At 66.3% G+C, this 15,164-nt stretch overlaps 3 protein-coding genes across 8 annotated transcripts in view; 1 reads left to right on the top strand and 2 right to left on the bottom strand.

Moving 5' to 3' along the window:
- ARMH3 (armadillo like helical domain containing 3) overlaps positions 1-686 on the bottom strand; it is a 118,141-nt gene extending 117,455 nt beyond the window's left edge. For 4 of the 5 annotated variants that reach the window (XR_005266529.2, XM_038180813.2, XM_072039711.1 and 1 more), the window contains exon 1: positions 530-686. The gene's annotated coding sequence lies outside the window, so the exon portion shown is untranslated. Of the gene's footprint in view, positions 1-27; positions 387-529 lie in introns of those variants that run through there. The other variant, XM_005023192.6, reaches the window with a different exon arrangement.
- A 327-nt stretch (positions 687-1,013) lies between these two features.
- HPS6 (HPS6 biogenesis of lysosomal organelles complex 2 subunit 3) lies at positions 1,014-5,017 on the top strand. The gene has a single exon (XM_038180812.2). It carries the CDS (start codon positions 1,439-1,441, stop codon positions 3,875-3,877), a length of 2,439 nt encoding a protein of 812 aa, XP_038036740.2. The 5' UTR covers positions 1,014-1,438; the 3' UTR covers positions 3,878-5,017.
- Positions 5,018-6,515: 1,498 nt separating this feature from the next.
- On the bottom strand, positions 6,516-14,614 carry LOC101798815 (prominin-1-A-like). 2 transcript variants are annotated; one of them, XM_038180811.2, is made up of 25 exons: positions 14,458-14,614; positions 13,297-13,448; positions 12,502-12,563; positions 12,195-12,400; positions 11,704-11,824; positions 11,525-11,588; positions 11,258-11,347; positions 10,982-11,172; positions 10,815-10,889; positions 10,668-10,731; positions 10,397-10,556; positions 10,147-10,299; positions 9,847-9,970; positions 9,651-9,742; positions 9,440-9,524; positions 9,213-9,356; positions 8,942-9,013; positions 8,703-8,792; positions 8,545-8,598; positions 8,382-8,462; positions 8,124-8,192; positions 7,941-8,030; positions 7,755-7,867; positions 7,291-7,308; positions 6,516-6,983 (listed from the first exon to the last, which is right to left on the bottom strand). In XM_038180811.2, the coding sequence occupies exons 2-25, from the start codon at positions 13,424-13,426 to the stop codon at positions 6,932-6,934; spliced, it is 2,400 nt and encodes a 799-aa protein (XP_038036739.2). In that variant the 5' UTR covers positions 13,427-13,448; positions 14,458-14,614; the 3' UTR covers positions 6,516-6,931. The 2 variants fall into 2 exon arrangements, with proteins under 2 accessions (XP_038036739.2, XP_071895811.1); XM_072039710.1 differs by lacking the exon at positions 14,458-14,614 and adding an exon at positions 13,660-13,971.
- Positions 14,615-15,164: the final 550 nt, after the last annotated feature.

The raw sequence follows: 15,164 nt of genomic DNA, 5'->3' as shown, positions 1-15,164 counted from the left end.
CCACTTTGCAAGCCCTTCAGTACCCACCCCACTTATTTCACCGTGAAATACTCCACGCCGCCTGTATGCCCACAGCTCGGGCCACCTGTGGATATTTTCAGACGCTGAAACTGACGGGAAACACCCTGCCTGACCCCTTCCCTGCCCTTTTCCCAGCTGTGAGGTGGGAAGAGGCGAGGAAACGGGAGGCAGCAAGGTGAGGGCGGCAGGACTGCAGTGAAGTGAGGCTGTGGAGACAGGGAGCAGCAGCAGTACAAGCATTTTAGAGTAACACTGACGCGTATGAAGATGTTTATGGCTATAAATATGTGTATTTAAACACATTTAACGCGTGCCCCCCCGGAACTCCCGGCGCGGTCCCACCCCGCGCAGGGCCCGCGGGCCCTCTGACAGGACGCGCTGCCCCCCGCCCGTTATGGCCGTTAGGGCCGTTAGGGGGCGTGGCCTGCCCGGCCCCGCGCGCGCAGGGGGGGGCCCACGACCCCCTCCTCTCCCCCCCCCCCCCGTCCCTCCCCGCCCCGCCGCTCACCTGCGGGCCCCGCCGCTCCCCTCCGCAGCGCGCAGGCGCCGCCCGCGCTACTGCGCATGCGCCAATGGGGCGCCCCCCCCCCCCCCAACCCAGCGCCGCCGCGCGGTCCTAGCGCCGCCCGCACCGCGCGGGGCTCTACCGGGGAGCTTGGGGGGGGGGGGGCAGCACCGGGAGCCCTCCCTGCCCGGTGATCCCGGCACGGTGCCGCCCGCTGTGGCACGGCACGGCTCTGCGCAGCACGGCACGGCTCGGAGCGGCTCCGGAGGGGAGAGGCTTCTCCCGGAAGCCCGCCGCCTCGTGATTGCGCAGCGCCGTGTTGTACCGAGCTGTGCTGTGCGGTGCCGCCGCCGGGACGGCCCCGGCACCGGGAGCGGCCCCGCCGCAGGTAGCGCCCGGTGGGTGGGGGGGAGGGAGGGAGGAGGGGGGGGGGCTGGGGAAACCGGGCGGAGGGGGGAGAAGGGGGCACCGGGGGGGGTCCCCGAGAGACCGGGGGGGGTCCATTAGGAACTGGGGGGGGGCTGCGAGGAACCGGAGGGGGGTCCCGAATAACCGGGGGGGGCACCCGAGGAACCGGTAGGGGTCCCCTAGGAACCGGAGGGAGGTCCCAAATAACAGGAAGGGGTCCTCGAGGAACCGGAGGGAGTCCCCCAGGAACCGAAGGGGGCACCCGAGGAATCAGAGGGGTCCCGAATAACCGGAGAGGGGTCCTCTAGGAACCGGAGGGGTCCCCTAGTATCGAGGGGGGGTCCCCGAGGAACCGGAGAGGGTCCCCTAGGAACCAGGAGGAGTCCCTGAGGAACCGGGGGGGGGTCCTCGAGTAACCCGAGGGGGTCCCCTAGGAACCGGGGGGTCCCCTAGGAACCAGGAGGTGTCCCCCAGGAACCGGGGGGTCCCGCTGGGCTCCCCGGGATGAAGCGAGCGGGGCCGCTGCGGCGGGTGTCAGAGTGGAGCCGCGGTGGCGGGGGCCTGGCGGAGCTGCTGAGCCCCGGGGGGGAGCCCAGCCGCGTCGTGCCCAGCCCCGACGGCGGGCACCTGGTGCTGCAGCGGGGCGGCCGGCTGCTGGCCTTCCAGCGCCTCGGCGGCACGGGCACCGAGCTACGGAGGAGCTGGGAGCTGCCACCGAGCCGGGAGGCACCGGTGGGGCTGCTGTTCCCGCACAGCCCACGGGCAGCGGGCGGCTGGGTGCTGGCCGTGGTGTGGGAGCGCGGCCGCACCGAGCTGTGGCGCCTGGCGGCGGGCTGGCAGCCGCTGCGGGCTCTGGAGCTCTGCCAGGGCGGCCGGGCACGAGTGGCGGCCGTGTGCTGCCAGGGCGAGCGGCTGGTGTGGTGCGAGGAGAGGCCCCCCTCAGACGTGCACCCGGACGCCGGTAAGGGCGCCTTCAGGTTCTGCGTCTGCGCCCGGGCGCTGGAGGTGGAGGAGCAAGGCGTGAGGCTCGGCCCTGTCAGCATCGTCCTGCACAACAGCCCCGAGTACCGCGTCCTGGCAGCCCCACGGCATGTATTCATGCTGCCCACCTCCTCTGGTGGCACCGCCGCCGCCAAGTTCCTCCTCGTCTGGCACCCCGAGGAGGCCAGGCTTACCCTCGCGGCCCCCTCGGCGGGCGTTGTGCGCAGCAAGGTGCTGCAGGCCAGCAGCGAGTCGGACTTCAGGAAGCTGCTGCTCGGCTCCGTGGGCCTCCTCTCGGCGCTGGCACCTCTGGACGTTCACAGCTGCGCCGTGTCCGGCCACGGGGCTCTGCTGCTGGTGAGCACCAAGGGCGCTGTCAGCATGGTAGAGGCAGACGGGACGCAGAGACACGTCTTCGATCTGGAAGGGGCCCCCCTGGCTCAGGAAAATAGTGTGCAGCTGAAAACTTTTGGCAGCACCCTGGCTTGCATGCTGGCCGGGGTGCTGTACCTCGTCGACCTGAACAGCGGGAGGCTCATCGAAAAGAAAATCCTCAACATGAAGGAGGTGCATTTCCTGGAGTCCCCAGGAGAGGAGGACAGCATCCAGCTCCTCACGCAAACGGGCATCTACAGCCTGGGCTTCTCCAGCCCCGAGGACAGCAGCAGGGCCGAGCCGTGCCTGGTGGAGATGGTGTTCGAGGAGGCCTGCCGGTACTACCAGAGGAGGAGCCTCAGCAGCTCCAAGCTGACGGTGGAGAAGCTGAAGAAGGGCGGCGCGTTCCAGGCCCCTGTGGCTCTCGCCGCCATCCTGCAGCACAGCCTCCACCAGAAGCAGAAACCAGCCCGAGGCCTCCAGGACACTTACACCAAGCTGCTGAGCACAATGAGCCTGGAGCTGCAGAGCTACCTGAGCCTGGAGCTCCTCAAGAGCTGCGTGGTGGCTGCCCCGGAGAGCGAGGTGGAGAGTTACTGCGAGGAGCTGGTGGAGCAGGAGGTCAGCCGCGTGCTGCACTCCGACATAGACAAGGACAACTTGGCCTACCTGAACTCAGTCTTTGGCTCCTTCCCCAAAGCTGCCTGGAAGGCCACGAGGAGCTGCCTGCAGCTGCAGCAGAACGGGGACGGCCTCGTGGTGGCCAGGGCCACCCCGGAGGTGTGGAAGAAGGTGCTGGGGGGACCGCAGCAGCAGGAGGAGGGGGGTCAGAACGGCGTGGTGCCGCTCTTCGAGCTCATCTGTGCCTCCTTCCTCAGGTTCAAACCCAAGTGGCTGCCCGGTTTCGTGGAGCAGACCCAGCAGTATGTCAGCGTCTCCTGGGCGTACAGCAGCAAGGAGGGCCCGGAGGGCCGGGTGCCGCTGTACAAGAGAGCTTTGGGGGTGCTGGCCAGGAAAAGCAAGCGCAGCGAGGGGGACGATGAGATGGAGCTCGAGCTGCTGCTCTGCAGCCAGCGGCCAAAGGCCGTGCTGCAGGCTCTGCACCTTCTCATCCGCCTGAAGCGGTGGCAGCGGGTGGTGGAGGTGGCGGAGAAGTTCTCCAAGCTCAGTCCCTTGCTGAACAAGGAGATTTTCACCACGCTGCTGGCAGAGTTCGCCCAGCACCGCGAGCTGGACCCTTACGTGGACACGCTGTGGCCGCTGTGCCCCGCTGAGCTCACCGCCTCGGACATCCTCACCGTGGTCCTGCAGCACCTCCCTCGCACCCAGGGGGACCCGGTGCCCTTCTCGAGCGAAGGGAACCAGCTGACTGTGGGCTTGCTCAAGCCGCTGCTGCAGAGGGTTGTGCAGCGTCCCTGCGTGCAGCACGAGATGTACTCGGACGCCTTGCAGAGCCCCACGTTCCCCCCTCCCGCCCCACCCCGAGAGCACAAGAACCCCCAAAAAGCAGCGGGCGGTGATGCTCCTCAGCCACCCGTGGCAAGGACTTCCTCTCCCTCGGCGCTGGCACAGGGTGACACGGTGTGAGGGGGGGGGAAGCACGACGGGGTCTCGACCCTTGGGTGCACGAGAAGGGGAAGCCACATCCTCCCCTGGAAACCCTGCCCTGCCTGGCAGCGGGAAGCCTGCTCCTGTTTGAAGCCTCCTTGCAGCATCTCAAAGATCCCTTTGGGGGGCTGCAGCTGGGGTGTCCCCCCTGGAAGCAGGGCAGGTTGCGTATAGCAAGTGCAATTTGTGCCCCAGTGGAGGAGCAAACGCCGGGCGCGTTTGCAGATGAAAGCACTGGCTGCACTAGGGGACTGCGGGACCGCTCCCTGCCCAAAGCACTTTGTTTTCGGTTTGCTTGGCTCCTTTATAACTTCACCTCTACCCTTCTGATCCCCAGGAGCGGTGGCGGAGAGGCACACGGGGACATACAGAGTCCTCCCAGCCCATTCTCTGCTCGGGAGGTTGGGTGATGCCTCCGGGCTCTGCCAGTGAGGATCCTTGCCCGTTTCCTGCCGCCCCGGGCTGGGTGAGATGCTGAATGCCAGCGTGGTGCAGCTCCATCATACTGGGCAGCCCAGCACGTGCGCTGGCAGCTGCGGCGCTCCCCGTGCTGTCTCGCTGCAATTCCTCTGGGATCAATCCTGTCGCTGCGACTGATTGCAGCTACTTAGCTGAAGAGAGCAGCCTAATTCCCTTATCTCGCCATCCCAGCCGGCACCCAAACTCTCTCTTCTGAGCTGAGGAGCTGGCAGCAGCCCGGGCGAGCTCGGGGCTGGCCCTGCCTCTCCCTTTCCTTTGTGGAAGCCCAGATTATGCTGCAGGACGCCAGGGCCCTGTGTTCCCATCTCTCCTACCTTTGCCCTTTGCACACAAAGGGGCTTTGTCAGGGCTGTCTGGCTCATCTTGTGCCTCTGTTTGCAAAGTCAGTGTAACTTGAGAGCGCTCGTGCAGGAAGAGCCCAGGTTCCAGCCTCTCCAACATGCTTGGGAGAGAGACCCCAGCCTCTCCCCCTCTGCATGGGGGCTGTGGGGTGGGGTACGGCGTGGCCGGGGGGCACCTCGTGCCTTGCTGGGATCGGGGGGACAGGGGGAAGTCCATCTGCGTTAGTCCTCCTCCTCCTGAGGCTGGGGCTGAGCGCAGAAGGCAGATTCATTTTAAAAATAAAAGGTTCCCAAAGCAGTGCCGGGCCAGTGGTGGATGTTGTGAGGCTGCTCCCTGTTTCGTTTTGCTTTTGCCAAGCTCAACTCAGGGCAGCACTGCCCAGCACAGCAGCTCCCTGCTGGTCAATGCTGTGCCCAGGCGGGCTGTCCCCTCTGCACCACTCAGCCCCTTGCTCCCAGCCTCCCTGGGGCTGTTTGGGGCCACGAGCAACCCCTGACGGCTATCGGGGCATTGTGGCTGACCCCAATATTGGTTTGAAGAAGGGAGGAGGTTTTCTCAAGACCTACAACGTGTCCCTTCGCTGCTTTTCCAGCCGGCAGCACCAGGCTGGCCACAGCACCTTGGGGTCCCAGCGCAGACCTGCCTTTAGTGGGATCCTGGCCTGTGCAAACGCTGGGAGGATGTGCCAGTTCCTCCCCCAGACAGCCACCCTGCTGCAGAAAGTCCCTGCGGTGGAACAAAAAAAAAAGAAAAACACAGGCAAAGGGGAAGAGGAACTTCTCTAGAGACCGGCTGGCGATGGAGGGGACCTTCTCAGTGGGCCTCATGCTGTGGCTGCGGGGCACCGCGGCCGCTTTCCTGCAGCTGGCACGAAAGCAGAGCGTGCAGCACCCTGGTGGGCAGTAATTTGGAGAGAGTTTTTCCATTGCCAGGGCTAGGGATGGATGCAGCAAACGAGGGTCAAGCAGGGAGCAAAGCCCAGAGCTTGCAGCTCCTGGTTCCAAAGGGGAAATCCTCAAAGCTCCCTGCATCCCAGAGAGAAAACCCCAGGGAGGGAGCAGTGCCCGCAAAGCCAGCGAGCAGGAACCGAAGCCAGCAGCAGGCCACAGCACAGAAAGAGGAAGCAGGGGCTGTGCAGCGGGGACAGCTCTCCCAGGGGGGCAGGCAGTCCCAGCCCCAGAAAGGGTGGGTGCCCCTGGGGGAACAGGGGCTGAGCCGCCCCCTAGGACACATCCAGCGGGGTGAGAGGTGAGCACGGGGCTCTGGTTAGGGGCAGGATGCGTGCTGGGGGCAGATAGCAGGAGGTAAGGGCAGTGTGGCTTCAGATAACTCCTGGAGAGGAAAAAAAAAAAAAATAGCGTTTCGGAGATCCGAAAGCAAATGGAGAACGTGATAAAGCAGATGTACTTTGGGGAAGGCGAGCTGGGCAGCTCGAGCTCATCGCTCCCGCCGATAAGACTCGGACTTTGCGATGAAGGAAGTGAGTCAGGCTGCTCACGGACGCCTCCCATGCCTGGATGGCATTTGGGACAGCCTCAGGGCTCGAGACAAGAAGCATCACGCCAGCGCTTGCCCCCACCACGGGGACAGACCAAATCTGGTGGCCGATGCCCCTTGGCGGGTGGGCACCAGAGGGGCAGCATGTGGCACCTCCATACAAAGGGAAAGCCCTCGCCCCGGGGAGCACCGTGACACCAGGAGCATGGCCACAACCCCAGCTCACACCAGCCGTGGGACACCAACCCACCCCAAAACCCCTCCATCCCGGCCAGAAGCACGCATGCTGCTCCATGCCTCCTGCACACAATCACCTCATTTATTGTTTCACTCCAAAAATCATGGGATTAGGAAGAGCCAGGCTCTCCCCAAAAATAAATACTCACATTGCCTGCTCCCCCTGCAGCAGCACGGGTGCTGCCCTGTGCCCACGGCGCCCGGCACGGCACCGGGACACGGCTGGGACAAGCCCCTCGGGGATGCTCAGCTGCCTCCCCCTCCTCCCTGGCAATTTGGGGGGTCTCAAAGTCCCAGGTAGGGCAGCACGAGGGGCAGCCTCCCCCTTTCACACATCACCCGGCTGCAGAGCATCGTTGCGCTTTGGGAAATGGGGCGGGGGGAGAGTCCAGAAGTGGGGGTCCGAGCCCGTTCTCCAGCACCTGGGGGGGGAAGGGGCGGCCGCGTGCCGTGTCCTGCGTGCCGTGGTGGCGGGGGCTAGTGCCTGGTGGCTGGCCGGGGGATTCTGTACAGGTTGTACATGGGTCCTCTGCAAAAAAAGGGCACCTGTGTCAGCCCAGTCACCCAGGGGAGAAAAAACAACTCATCCCACCCCCGTGGCACAGCCCCGCAGGGAACAGGGTGCTGAGATCCCCCCCTGCAGGCTTGGGGGAGGCTGAGAGCCAACAGTGACCCCAAAGGTGACAGGGGAGCCCCAAAACTGCCCGCACCGCACAGGTCCCACCCTGGTGCCCGCACCCTCCTTGGCTTGCGCTTTTTTGCTTCCTCTCCTTGTCCCCCCCCCTTATTTTCCCCCATCCCCCCCATGCAGCAGGATGCGTGGCATTGCTACTTACATCTCCACAGCTTCGTTCCTGGGCAGAAGGAAAAAAAGGGGACAGCATCAGTGGGGCAGGAGGTGCCCCCAGCACAGTCCCCCAGCCCCACACCGTGCTATGGGGCCGGGGGCACACAAGGGAGACACGGGGGCTGCAGGGGGTGTCGGTGCCCTCCACCCCAGCCACCCCATCTTAGGGGGTTCCTGACAGCCCCCTTGGGCTGTGCTGGGAAAACGGGACCCCAAAGAGCTCAGGCAGCCCTGGGGCAGCAGCAGCCCCGCAGTGCACCCTCGTGGTGACAACACCAGCCGTGCTCCGCGCCACCTTCCTCCCCGCTGCGGGTCCCCGGCACAAACCACGGTGAAAAAAGGATCAAGGCCGGTGGTGGAGCCCAAAACGGGCTGGGGGCTGCAGCCAGCGCTGCACAATGGGGACCTGATGGGGACCCCCATGCTCGGCACCGTCGCGGGGCAGCTCCCCACCTGTAGACGTCGGCGATGTGCATGCGGCGATAAAACTTGGCGAGCCTGACGGCCAGGATGATGGTGGGCAGCAGGAGGGCGGTGCACCAGCCCAGGCTGAACCAGAAGGCGTTCTGTGGGACGGGGGGGGGGCTGTCAGTTATGGGGACAGCATCTTCCACCCCACAGCCGGGTCGCCCCACTCACCAGGGAGTCCAGGAGGTAGTCGCAGGTGATGGCCTCCGCGTTATCCAGGGTCTGCGCTATGGGTTTGCACCGTGCCACGTCTCTCCTCAGCTGGGGACATGGAAGGGGGGGACACACAGGACATGTTAGGACACCCCAGAAGCCTGCAGCCCGTCCCCGCTCCCCTCCACCCCGCTGACTCACGCTGCTCTTGGCCCAGGCGATGTAGGTGTTGAAGAAATCCAGCATCCCCTCCAGGAAGGCCCACGTCTCCTGGGGGGGCAGGCAGAGAGTGGAGATGCCTCACCCCCCCCCAGCCCTTTCCATGCCCCGTGTCCCCTCTGTGCCAGCACCAGGGCTTTCAGGCCACCTCCATCCAGCAGCAATAGGGCTGCGAGCCCCCCCAGACCCCTGCCCACATCCCCACCCGGGCAGCCCCCCAGCGGGGCAGGGCGAGCTCACGTTTTTGATGATGTTCACCACCTCCCTCCCCAGGAACTCCTGGGTCTCCTTGGCTGTGTCCAGAGTGGTTTTTGTCTGTGTCTGGGGCAGAAGGTGCTCTCAGGGGGCTTTTTAGGGTGCCGCGGAGCAGGGTGGACGCAGGACCCCCCTCCACGTGGCTCACCTCGAGCTGGGCAGCCCGGCTCTGCGCCAGGTAGATGTTCTCCTTCAGGCTTTGCTGGGCAGGATGGAGAGGGAGGCTCAGAGACGTGCACCCCGTGGCTCAGCCCCGACCCCCCCAGCCAGCACCCCCGGCACCTTCCCCACCCCAGCAGCGCTCACCAGTGGCCCCGAGAAGCTCGCCTGCAGCTCCCTGTCCAGCTCCCTCAGCTCGGCAGCGCCATCCTGCAGGTCTTGTTTCACATCCGCACCCTAAAATGAGGAGCAATCAGCAGTGCCCCCCACCACAGCGATGCAGGGGGACAGGGGAAGCCCCCCCCTTGCTCTGGAGGCACCCAGGGGACACCCCCGCGGCTTTGGGGACAGGGTGGCCGTGGCCCCGGGGTGCTGCTGCCTCTCACCGCTTTGTCCACCAGCTGCTCCAGCTTCGTGGCCAGATCCTGGAGGCTTACCAGGGTCAGAGTCTGATCCAGCTGGAAAAGGCAGAGACAGAGCCATGAGATGGGGCTGACAAAGGGGCTTCACCCCCGTGCTCCCCATCCCCGTGGGGCAGAACGGAGCCTGGACCTCCCCCAGGGTCTCCCCCAGCAGCAAAGCAGAGGGAACGGTGGCCCCATAAAGTGCACCCGGACCCCCCGACCCGACACCAGGCTGCCCCCACAGCCCACCCACCTGCTGCAGGGTGTGGGTGAAGTTGGGGGGCTGCGCGGCCCGGCTGGCGTTCAGCAGCAGGTCCCTCTGGCTCTCGGAGAGCAGGGAGATGGGGCTCAGGGTGATGTTCACCTCCTCGAAGGCTGCAGAGATCTCTTCCGTGTACTGCCGGGGCGAGGGGGAGCGTGACACCGTGTCCACAGGTGGGGGGCACAGCCTGGCACCGCTCTCCCCCCCTTGGCACCCACCTGGCTGATGTTCAAAAGCTCATCCAGGGACACCCTTTGGTCCAGGTGCAGCGTCTCCCACAGGGCAGTGTCCTGCTGGCACTGCCTGCGGGAGGGACATGGGGCTGAGAACGGGGCAGGAAAGTGCCAAGCCCCCCAGGTGGGCACCTCGCTCCTTCCCTGGTGACCCCTGCAGCCAGGGGTGCCCAGAGGGAGGCAGGGCTAATCCCACCTGTATATCTGTGAGAAATTCAAGGTGCCGCTCGGGTCGCCCAGCGCCTCTGACAAGTTGAAGCCAGGGATGAGTCCGGGGGTATCCACGAGCTGAGGGCAGAAGAGACGGGGACAGTAGGCACGGTGCAGGGCGGGACACCGGGGGAGAGCATCCCAAAAGGAGCAGCGGAGGTGGCCGGGCGGGGGTATCCCACCTGGAAGAGCTGCTGGCTGCGCCAGGACTCGCAGACGAGCATGTAGGAGTTCCCCCCCAGCAGGAAGGTGAGCAGCACCACCAGCATCAGCAGCCAGGAGAAGATGAAGCTGAAGCCGACGCCTCTGCGGGCACAGAGACCCCGTCGGCACCCGGGGAGCCACGCAGGGGAGCCCCTTTCCCTGGCACTCACACCCAACGGGTCCCCACGGGGCAGGACGTTCAATAATTTAGTGTCGGAGCTGGAGCAGCCCCACCCCATCCCGCCACCCCAAATTTCTCCCCATCCTGGGAGCCTCACGCCATGAAGAAGTCCCCGCCGGTGTTGGAGAGGCAGCTGCGCTGCGTGGGCAGGGCGCTCTCCTTCAGCCCCAGGGGTCCCAGCAGCAGCCCCAGCAGGTAGCAGAGGACCACCAGCAGCACCAGGCAGCACAGGAAGGCGCACACGTTCCACCTGGGGGCATGGGGATGGGCAGGGCTCAGGACCCGCCGTGCCAAGCAGGCGGATGAGGCCACGAGGGGACACGGGGCCAGCACAGCCCCTCGCCCACCTGATCCCATCCAAGTCGGTGAGCGGCTGCTGGAAGTCGTCCAGCACCGAGGTGACGTTGCCGATCACGTCCCCGATGCTCTCCTCCGCGTCCAGCAGCGGCAGCTGCTGCTGCAAGCTCCTGATCTCCTCCCGGATGAGGCCCAGCTGGTCCTGGGTCTCTGCAGGGGACGGGATGGGGACGGGATGGGGACGGGAGCTGCCCCGTCCTGCTCACCGAGGAGAGGGTGGGCAGGGGGCAAGGAGGACATGAGCACAGCCACCCTGCTTACTTGTCACCACGTCCCGGGTCTGGTTCTGCACCTCATCGGGGGTCTTCTCCAGCGTGCTGTTCACCTGCGAGGAGGGGGCAGCGTGCTGACCGTGTCCCCAATCCCAACCCAGGAGCCCGTCCCCGTCCCCATTTCAGCACCCCTCACCTTCTCCAAATCACCTGCGAGGCTGGAGCCCAACACCTCCCCCAGCGCCTCCAGCTGCTGCTCCACGCTGGGGACCTGCGGGGAAGAGCTTGCGGTGACGGGGCCGCGGGCTCATGGGCTATGGGGTGGGTGGGGGACAGCCACCGGGACCCCCGTCCCATCCTCACCGTGCTGTAGTTGGCCGTGAAGGTGACACCGTTTGGCGAGACGCCAGCGCAGGGCTGCCCGCAGCGCTGCAGGGTCTGCCCGAGTCTCTCCCGCAGGCTGCCCAGCCGCGGGCTGTAGTTGCCCTGCAGCTCCTCCAGGCGCCCCTGGGTGCTGCTGATGGTGCCAAAAGCGGCCGCCAGCGTCTCTATCTCTGGGGAGGCAGCGAGGGCTCAGCCTGCCCGTCCTCACCCTTGCCGTGCCCCCAAATTCCCAGCCCTCAGCCCACAGGGTGTTACCTCCCAAAAGGCTCTGCAGGGATCCCAGTGCCCCGTCCACGCTGCTCCTGATGCCCGAGATGATCGTGCCGCCCAGGAGGGGCCCGATGTCTGCAGGGATGGGGGGCTCAGTGCAGGGCCCCCCGGCAGCAGCAGGACACGGTTTCACCGTGCCGGAGCCCGAGCACCGCAGCGTCCTCCCCAGCATCTCAAATCCCCCCGAACCTCCCCAAAATCCCGGCTGTGGGTGCAGGAGGCTGCCCCAGCGCCCCCGGCGCACGCACTCACTCTGCAGGCTGCTGTTGGTGCGGTCCAGCGGCACGTCGCTGCGGTCGATGACAAAATTCACCTGCTGCAGGGGGAGAGACGGGGCGTCAGCGTGGGCTGGGGGGCTCCCTGGGGACCCTTCCCCACGTCCAGCCCTACTGCGACCCTTTCCGGAGTGGGGGGGGTCCCTTTGGGCATGCCTGGGGGATGGAGGCCAGGTAGGTGCCGAGGTTGTCCACCGTGGTGTTGATGTTGGGGAAGGTGCCGCTCACGGCCTGGGAGAGCCGGGTGTTGCTGATGAAGGCGCACACATCGCCGGCCCTGCAAGGGAAAGGTGTGGGGTCAGGAGGCGGGGGGGGCACCGTCCTCGTGTCCCCCTCTCCAAATCCGGGTGCTGCTAAGCATCCCTGCACTCACAACCAGCAAAAAAACAGACCCAGAGGGACGTGCCCCAGCCCCGGCCCCTTCTGTTGCAGGGAAACTGAGGCACAGGAGCCCCATGGCGAGGCTCTCGGGAAGGGAACGTGTGGAAAAAAGAGCTCGGCCCCGCAGGACCAGCTCCCCACGGCCTCCGCTTCCTCTCTTTCTTTGTCCTGCCGTGCCGGGAGCTGCTCCTGCAAACAATGGCAGCTTCCTGGCCCGGCCGCCCCCCGGCCAACCCCGCCGCCGCCTTCCCAACCCTCACACTCACAGCAGGAGGGCAGAGAGCAGCAGCACGGAGCCGTAGAGCGCCCGGCGCCGGCACGCCATCCGCCGGCCCTGCTTCTGGTACATGCGGCCCCCGCAGAGCCCGCAGCAGCGGCAGCAGCAGAAGCAGCATCCCACCAGCGGCACCAGGACGATGAAGAGGAGCCCGATGGCCGCGCACACCAGGAAGCCCAGCTCGTAGAGCAGCAGCTGGGAGAGGAAGGGGGAGAGGCAGCACGAAGCCGGCACCCCCTGGCCTCACCAGCCCCACATCCAGCCCCCGTGGGGCGCGATGGGTCTCGCCTGCTCACCTCCTTCACGTACTCCTCGGACCCCTTCTCGCTCTGGGGCTGCGCCAAATCTGCGATCAGCTCTGGGAGACAAGGAGCAGAGAGGGCTGTGAGCTGCCTCTGGGGCTGGGGGCTCTCCGAGTGGGTCCCTGCACCCTGGAGAGGGGTTCCCAGCACCGAGCATCACCCCCAGCCCTGTGCAGATTGCACATCCCTTCCCCTTCCAGCTGTCCCCCCCAGCCATAATTTTTCACAGCCCTTTTGGCATTGCCCGTCCCCAAACTCTCCGTTTTCGGGAGGTGTCCCCAGTGGCTGTTTCGGGGAGGATGCTCTGATAAATCCCTCGCTGCCCTGGCTGGGTGCCCGCCTGCAGCCCGGCCCCGCATAGGAGGAACAGGCTGGCATCGGGGCTGGGGACTGGGAAATCTGCACAGATGGGGACAAAGTCCCCCCGGGGTGCTGCTTCCCTTCATCCCGGGGCTCGCCCTGCCCTTGACAAAAGGCCCTATCACTGATGTCACACCGCGTGGTTTAATTGCACCCTGCCACTTCATCAAATCACGGGATCATGCAGGTCGGAAAGGAGCTCGGAGATATCCGGTCCAGTCCTTAGCTCAGTACTAAAGTCCACCGCTAAACCACGTAACCAAGTCCTGAACCTCCACCTTTCTTGAAAAGCCCCAGGGTTGGTGACCCAACCACTTCCCTGGGCAGCCCGTTCCAGCCCCACACAACCCTTTCAGCGTAGAAATTTCCCCCGTTATCCCACCCAAACCTCCCCAGGCTGCTCCCCCCGCTGCTCCCCCGTGCACCCACCGATGGGCAGGCCACGGGGCTGCACCAGCCGCAGGAAGCCGTGCACCATGCTGACCAGCCCAGGAGTGCTGCTCCCCGGTGCCTCCAGGCCGGGGCCGTACTGGGGCTGCGGGACGTTCCCCAGCTCCATGGTGGTGGCTCCCGAAGGGCACCTGGGCACAGAGTAGGACCGTCGGTGGTGGCAGGGCGCGGGGCTGCCCGTCCTGCCCTGCCTCCGAGCAGGAAATGCAGTGAGAAAAATCAGCCACAATGCCTGGGAGCCAACCGAGGTGGGAGAAATGGGGAGGTCAGGGGCAGCGAGGGGGAGATGCCAGGTGGGAGATGCCTGTGAGGGACCGGAGGGGCTGGGGACAAAGCACTTACCCCTTCCTCCGGCACCTTCCCGCACCCACCGCAGGGCCCAGCTATGCAGAGCCAGCGCCCGGGCTTTATGGTTTGTTTAAGTTTCAGCTGTGATTACTGAAAAGCTGTTTGCCAGCCGAGGTGGCGATGCCGGCATCGCCCCACCCTGCCCCGGCCACATCCTGGCACCCAGCCACCACCAGCTGCCTCTGCGAACCGGGGCCAGGGTCCACACCGAGCCTCCCCAGGGGGTTCCCAGTGGGCACGGGGGAGAAGAGAAGCCCCTCACCTCTCCTCTCCTCTCTTCTCTCCCACCCCCTGCTTTCCCCTGTCCCAGCCCAGAAGCTGAACTCCCCAGAGCCAGGTGGGTCATGGGGGTCCGAGGCAGCCCCCCGGCTGCCCCACCCCAGCACCCTTTGGTTTGGGGTCCACGTTTTTGGGCACGACCCAAAGGAGCACTTCCCAAGCGGGGCACGGAGCAAACCCAACCTTTTTCACGTGCACCCCGACCCCTCCAAAGCTGGGAAGCACTACGCCAGGCCCCGGGGACCAGCAGGGGAGATTTTTCCCCCGAGACTCCCCCAGCCCCCTGCCCAGCTCCCTCCACCCCTCCCCGGCCGGCCAGCAAAGCCCACCCGCAGCGGGTGCCACCGCCCCTTGGCCCCTCTCCCGCTGTCCGTCCCCTGCCCCTGGGCACGGGGGGATATCCTGGGGGGTGTCCCCGCGCCCCTCCCGCTGCCCTGAAGACCCCCGGGGCTGGGGAAGGCGGAGGGAAGCCGGGGAGGGGGGGTCCCGGTGCCGGGAGCGCAGGGGACGCACCCGGTGGGCGCAGGGCGCAGAGCCCCGGGGCTGGTCCCGGCGGTGGTAGCGGGGGCTCCCTGGCACGGCACGGCCCGGCACGGCTCTGCACGGCGGGGGGGCGGCCCGGCACGGCCCTGCCCAGCCCAGCCGGCCCGGGGCCGCCCCTTCCGTCCCGGCTCCTTGCCCGGGGCTGGGCGAAGCCCCCTGCGCCCATCCCGGCGCGCCGCAGGGAGCCCCCCGCAGCCTTCGCCCTGCCCACCCCAGCGCCCCAAAAGCGCCCCCCAAAGCCCCCCGCTGCTGCCCAGCCCCACGCACAGCCGGTACCAGCTCTCTGCCCCCCTGTGAGCCTCTCTGCCCCCCGGGAGCCCCCCTGCCACAGCTCCCACTGCGCTGTCCCCATCACCGCCCCGTCCCCAAGGAGCCACCGCGTGCCTCTGGCTTTTGGGCAGACACCAGTGGGGACACGAGGCTGAGCTGTCCCCAAGCTGCCCCCCTCAAGTCCTCGGCTCCCTGGCGCTGCTGGCTCGCTGGCTGCCACCTCCCAGGTTACTGCTTAACTGTCCCCGGCACATGCAGGCGTCACGGCTCTCGGTGACCTTGGGCGAGGGTGGCACTGGGTGGGGGGCAGCCTTGGGGCTCACCTGGCCTCGCTGCTGCCGGGTGCCCCATGGGATGCTCTGGCTCGGCACGGGCACCGGAGGATGCAAATACCCCAGAGAAAAAGG

Source organism: Anas platyrhynchos, chromosome 6, assembly GCF_047663525.1.
Source record: "Anas platyrhynchos isolate ZD024472 breed Pekin duck chromosome 6, IASCAAS_PekinDuck_T2T, whole genome shotgun sequence".
NCBI classification, from domain to species: Eukaryota; Metazoa; Chordata; class Aves; order Anseriformes; family Anatidae; genus Anas; species Anas platyrhynchos.
Note: the sequence above shows the minus strand (reverse complement) of the source record. Positions and strands in the feature narration are given on the sequence as shown.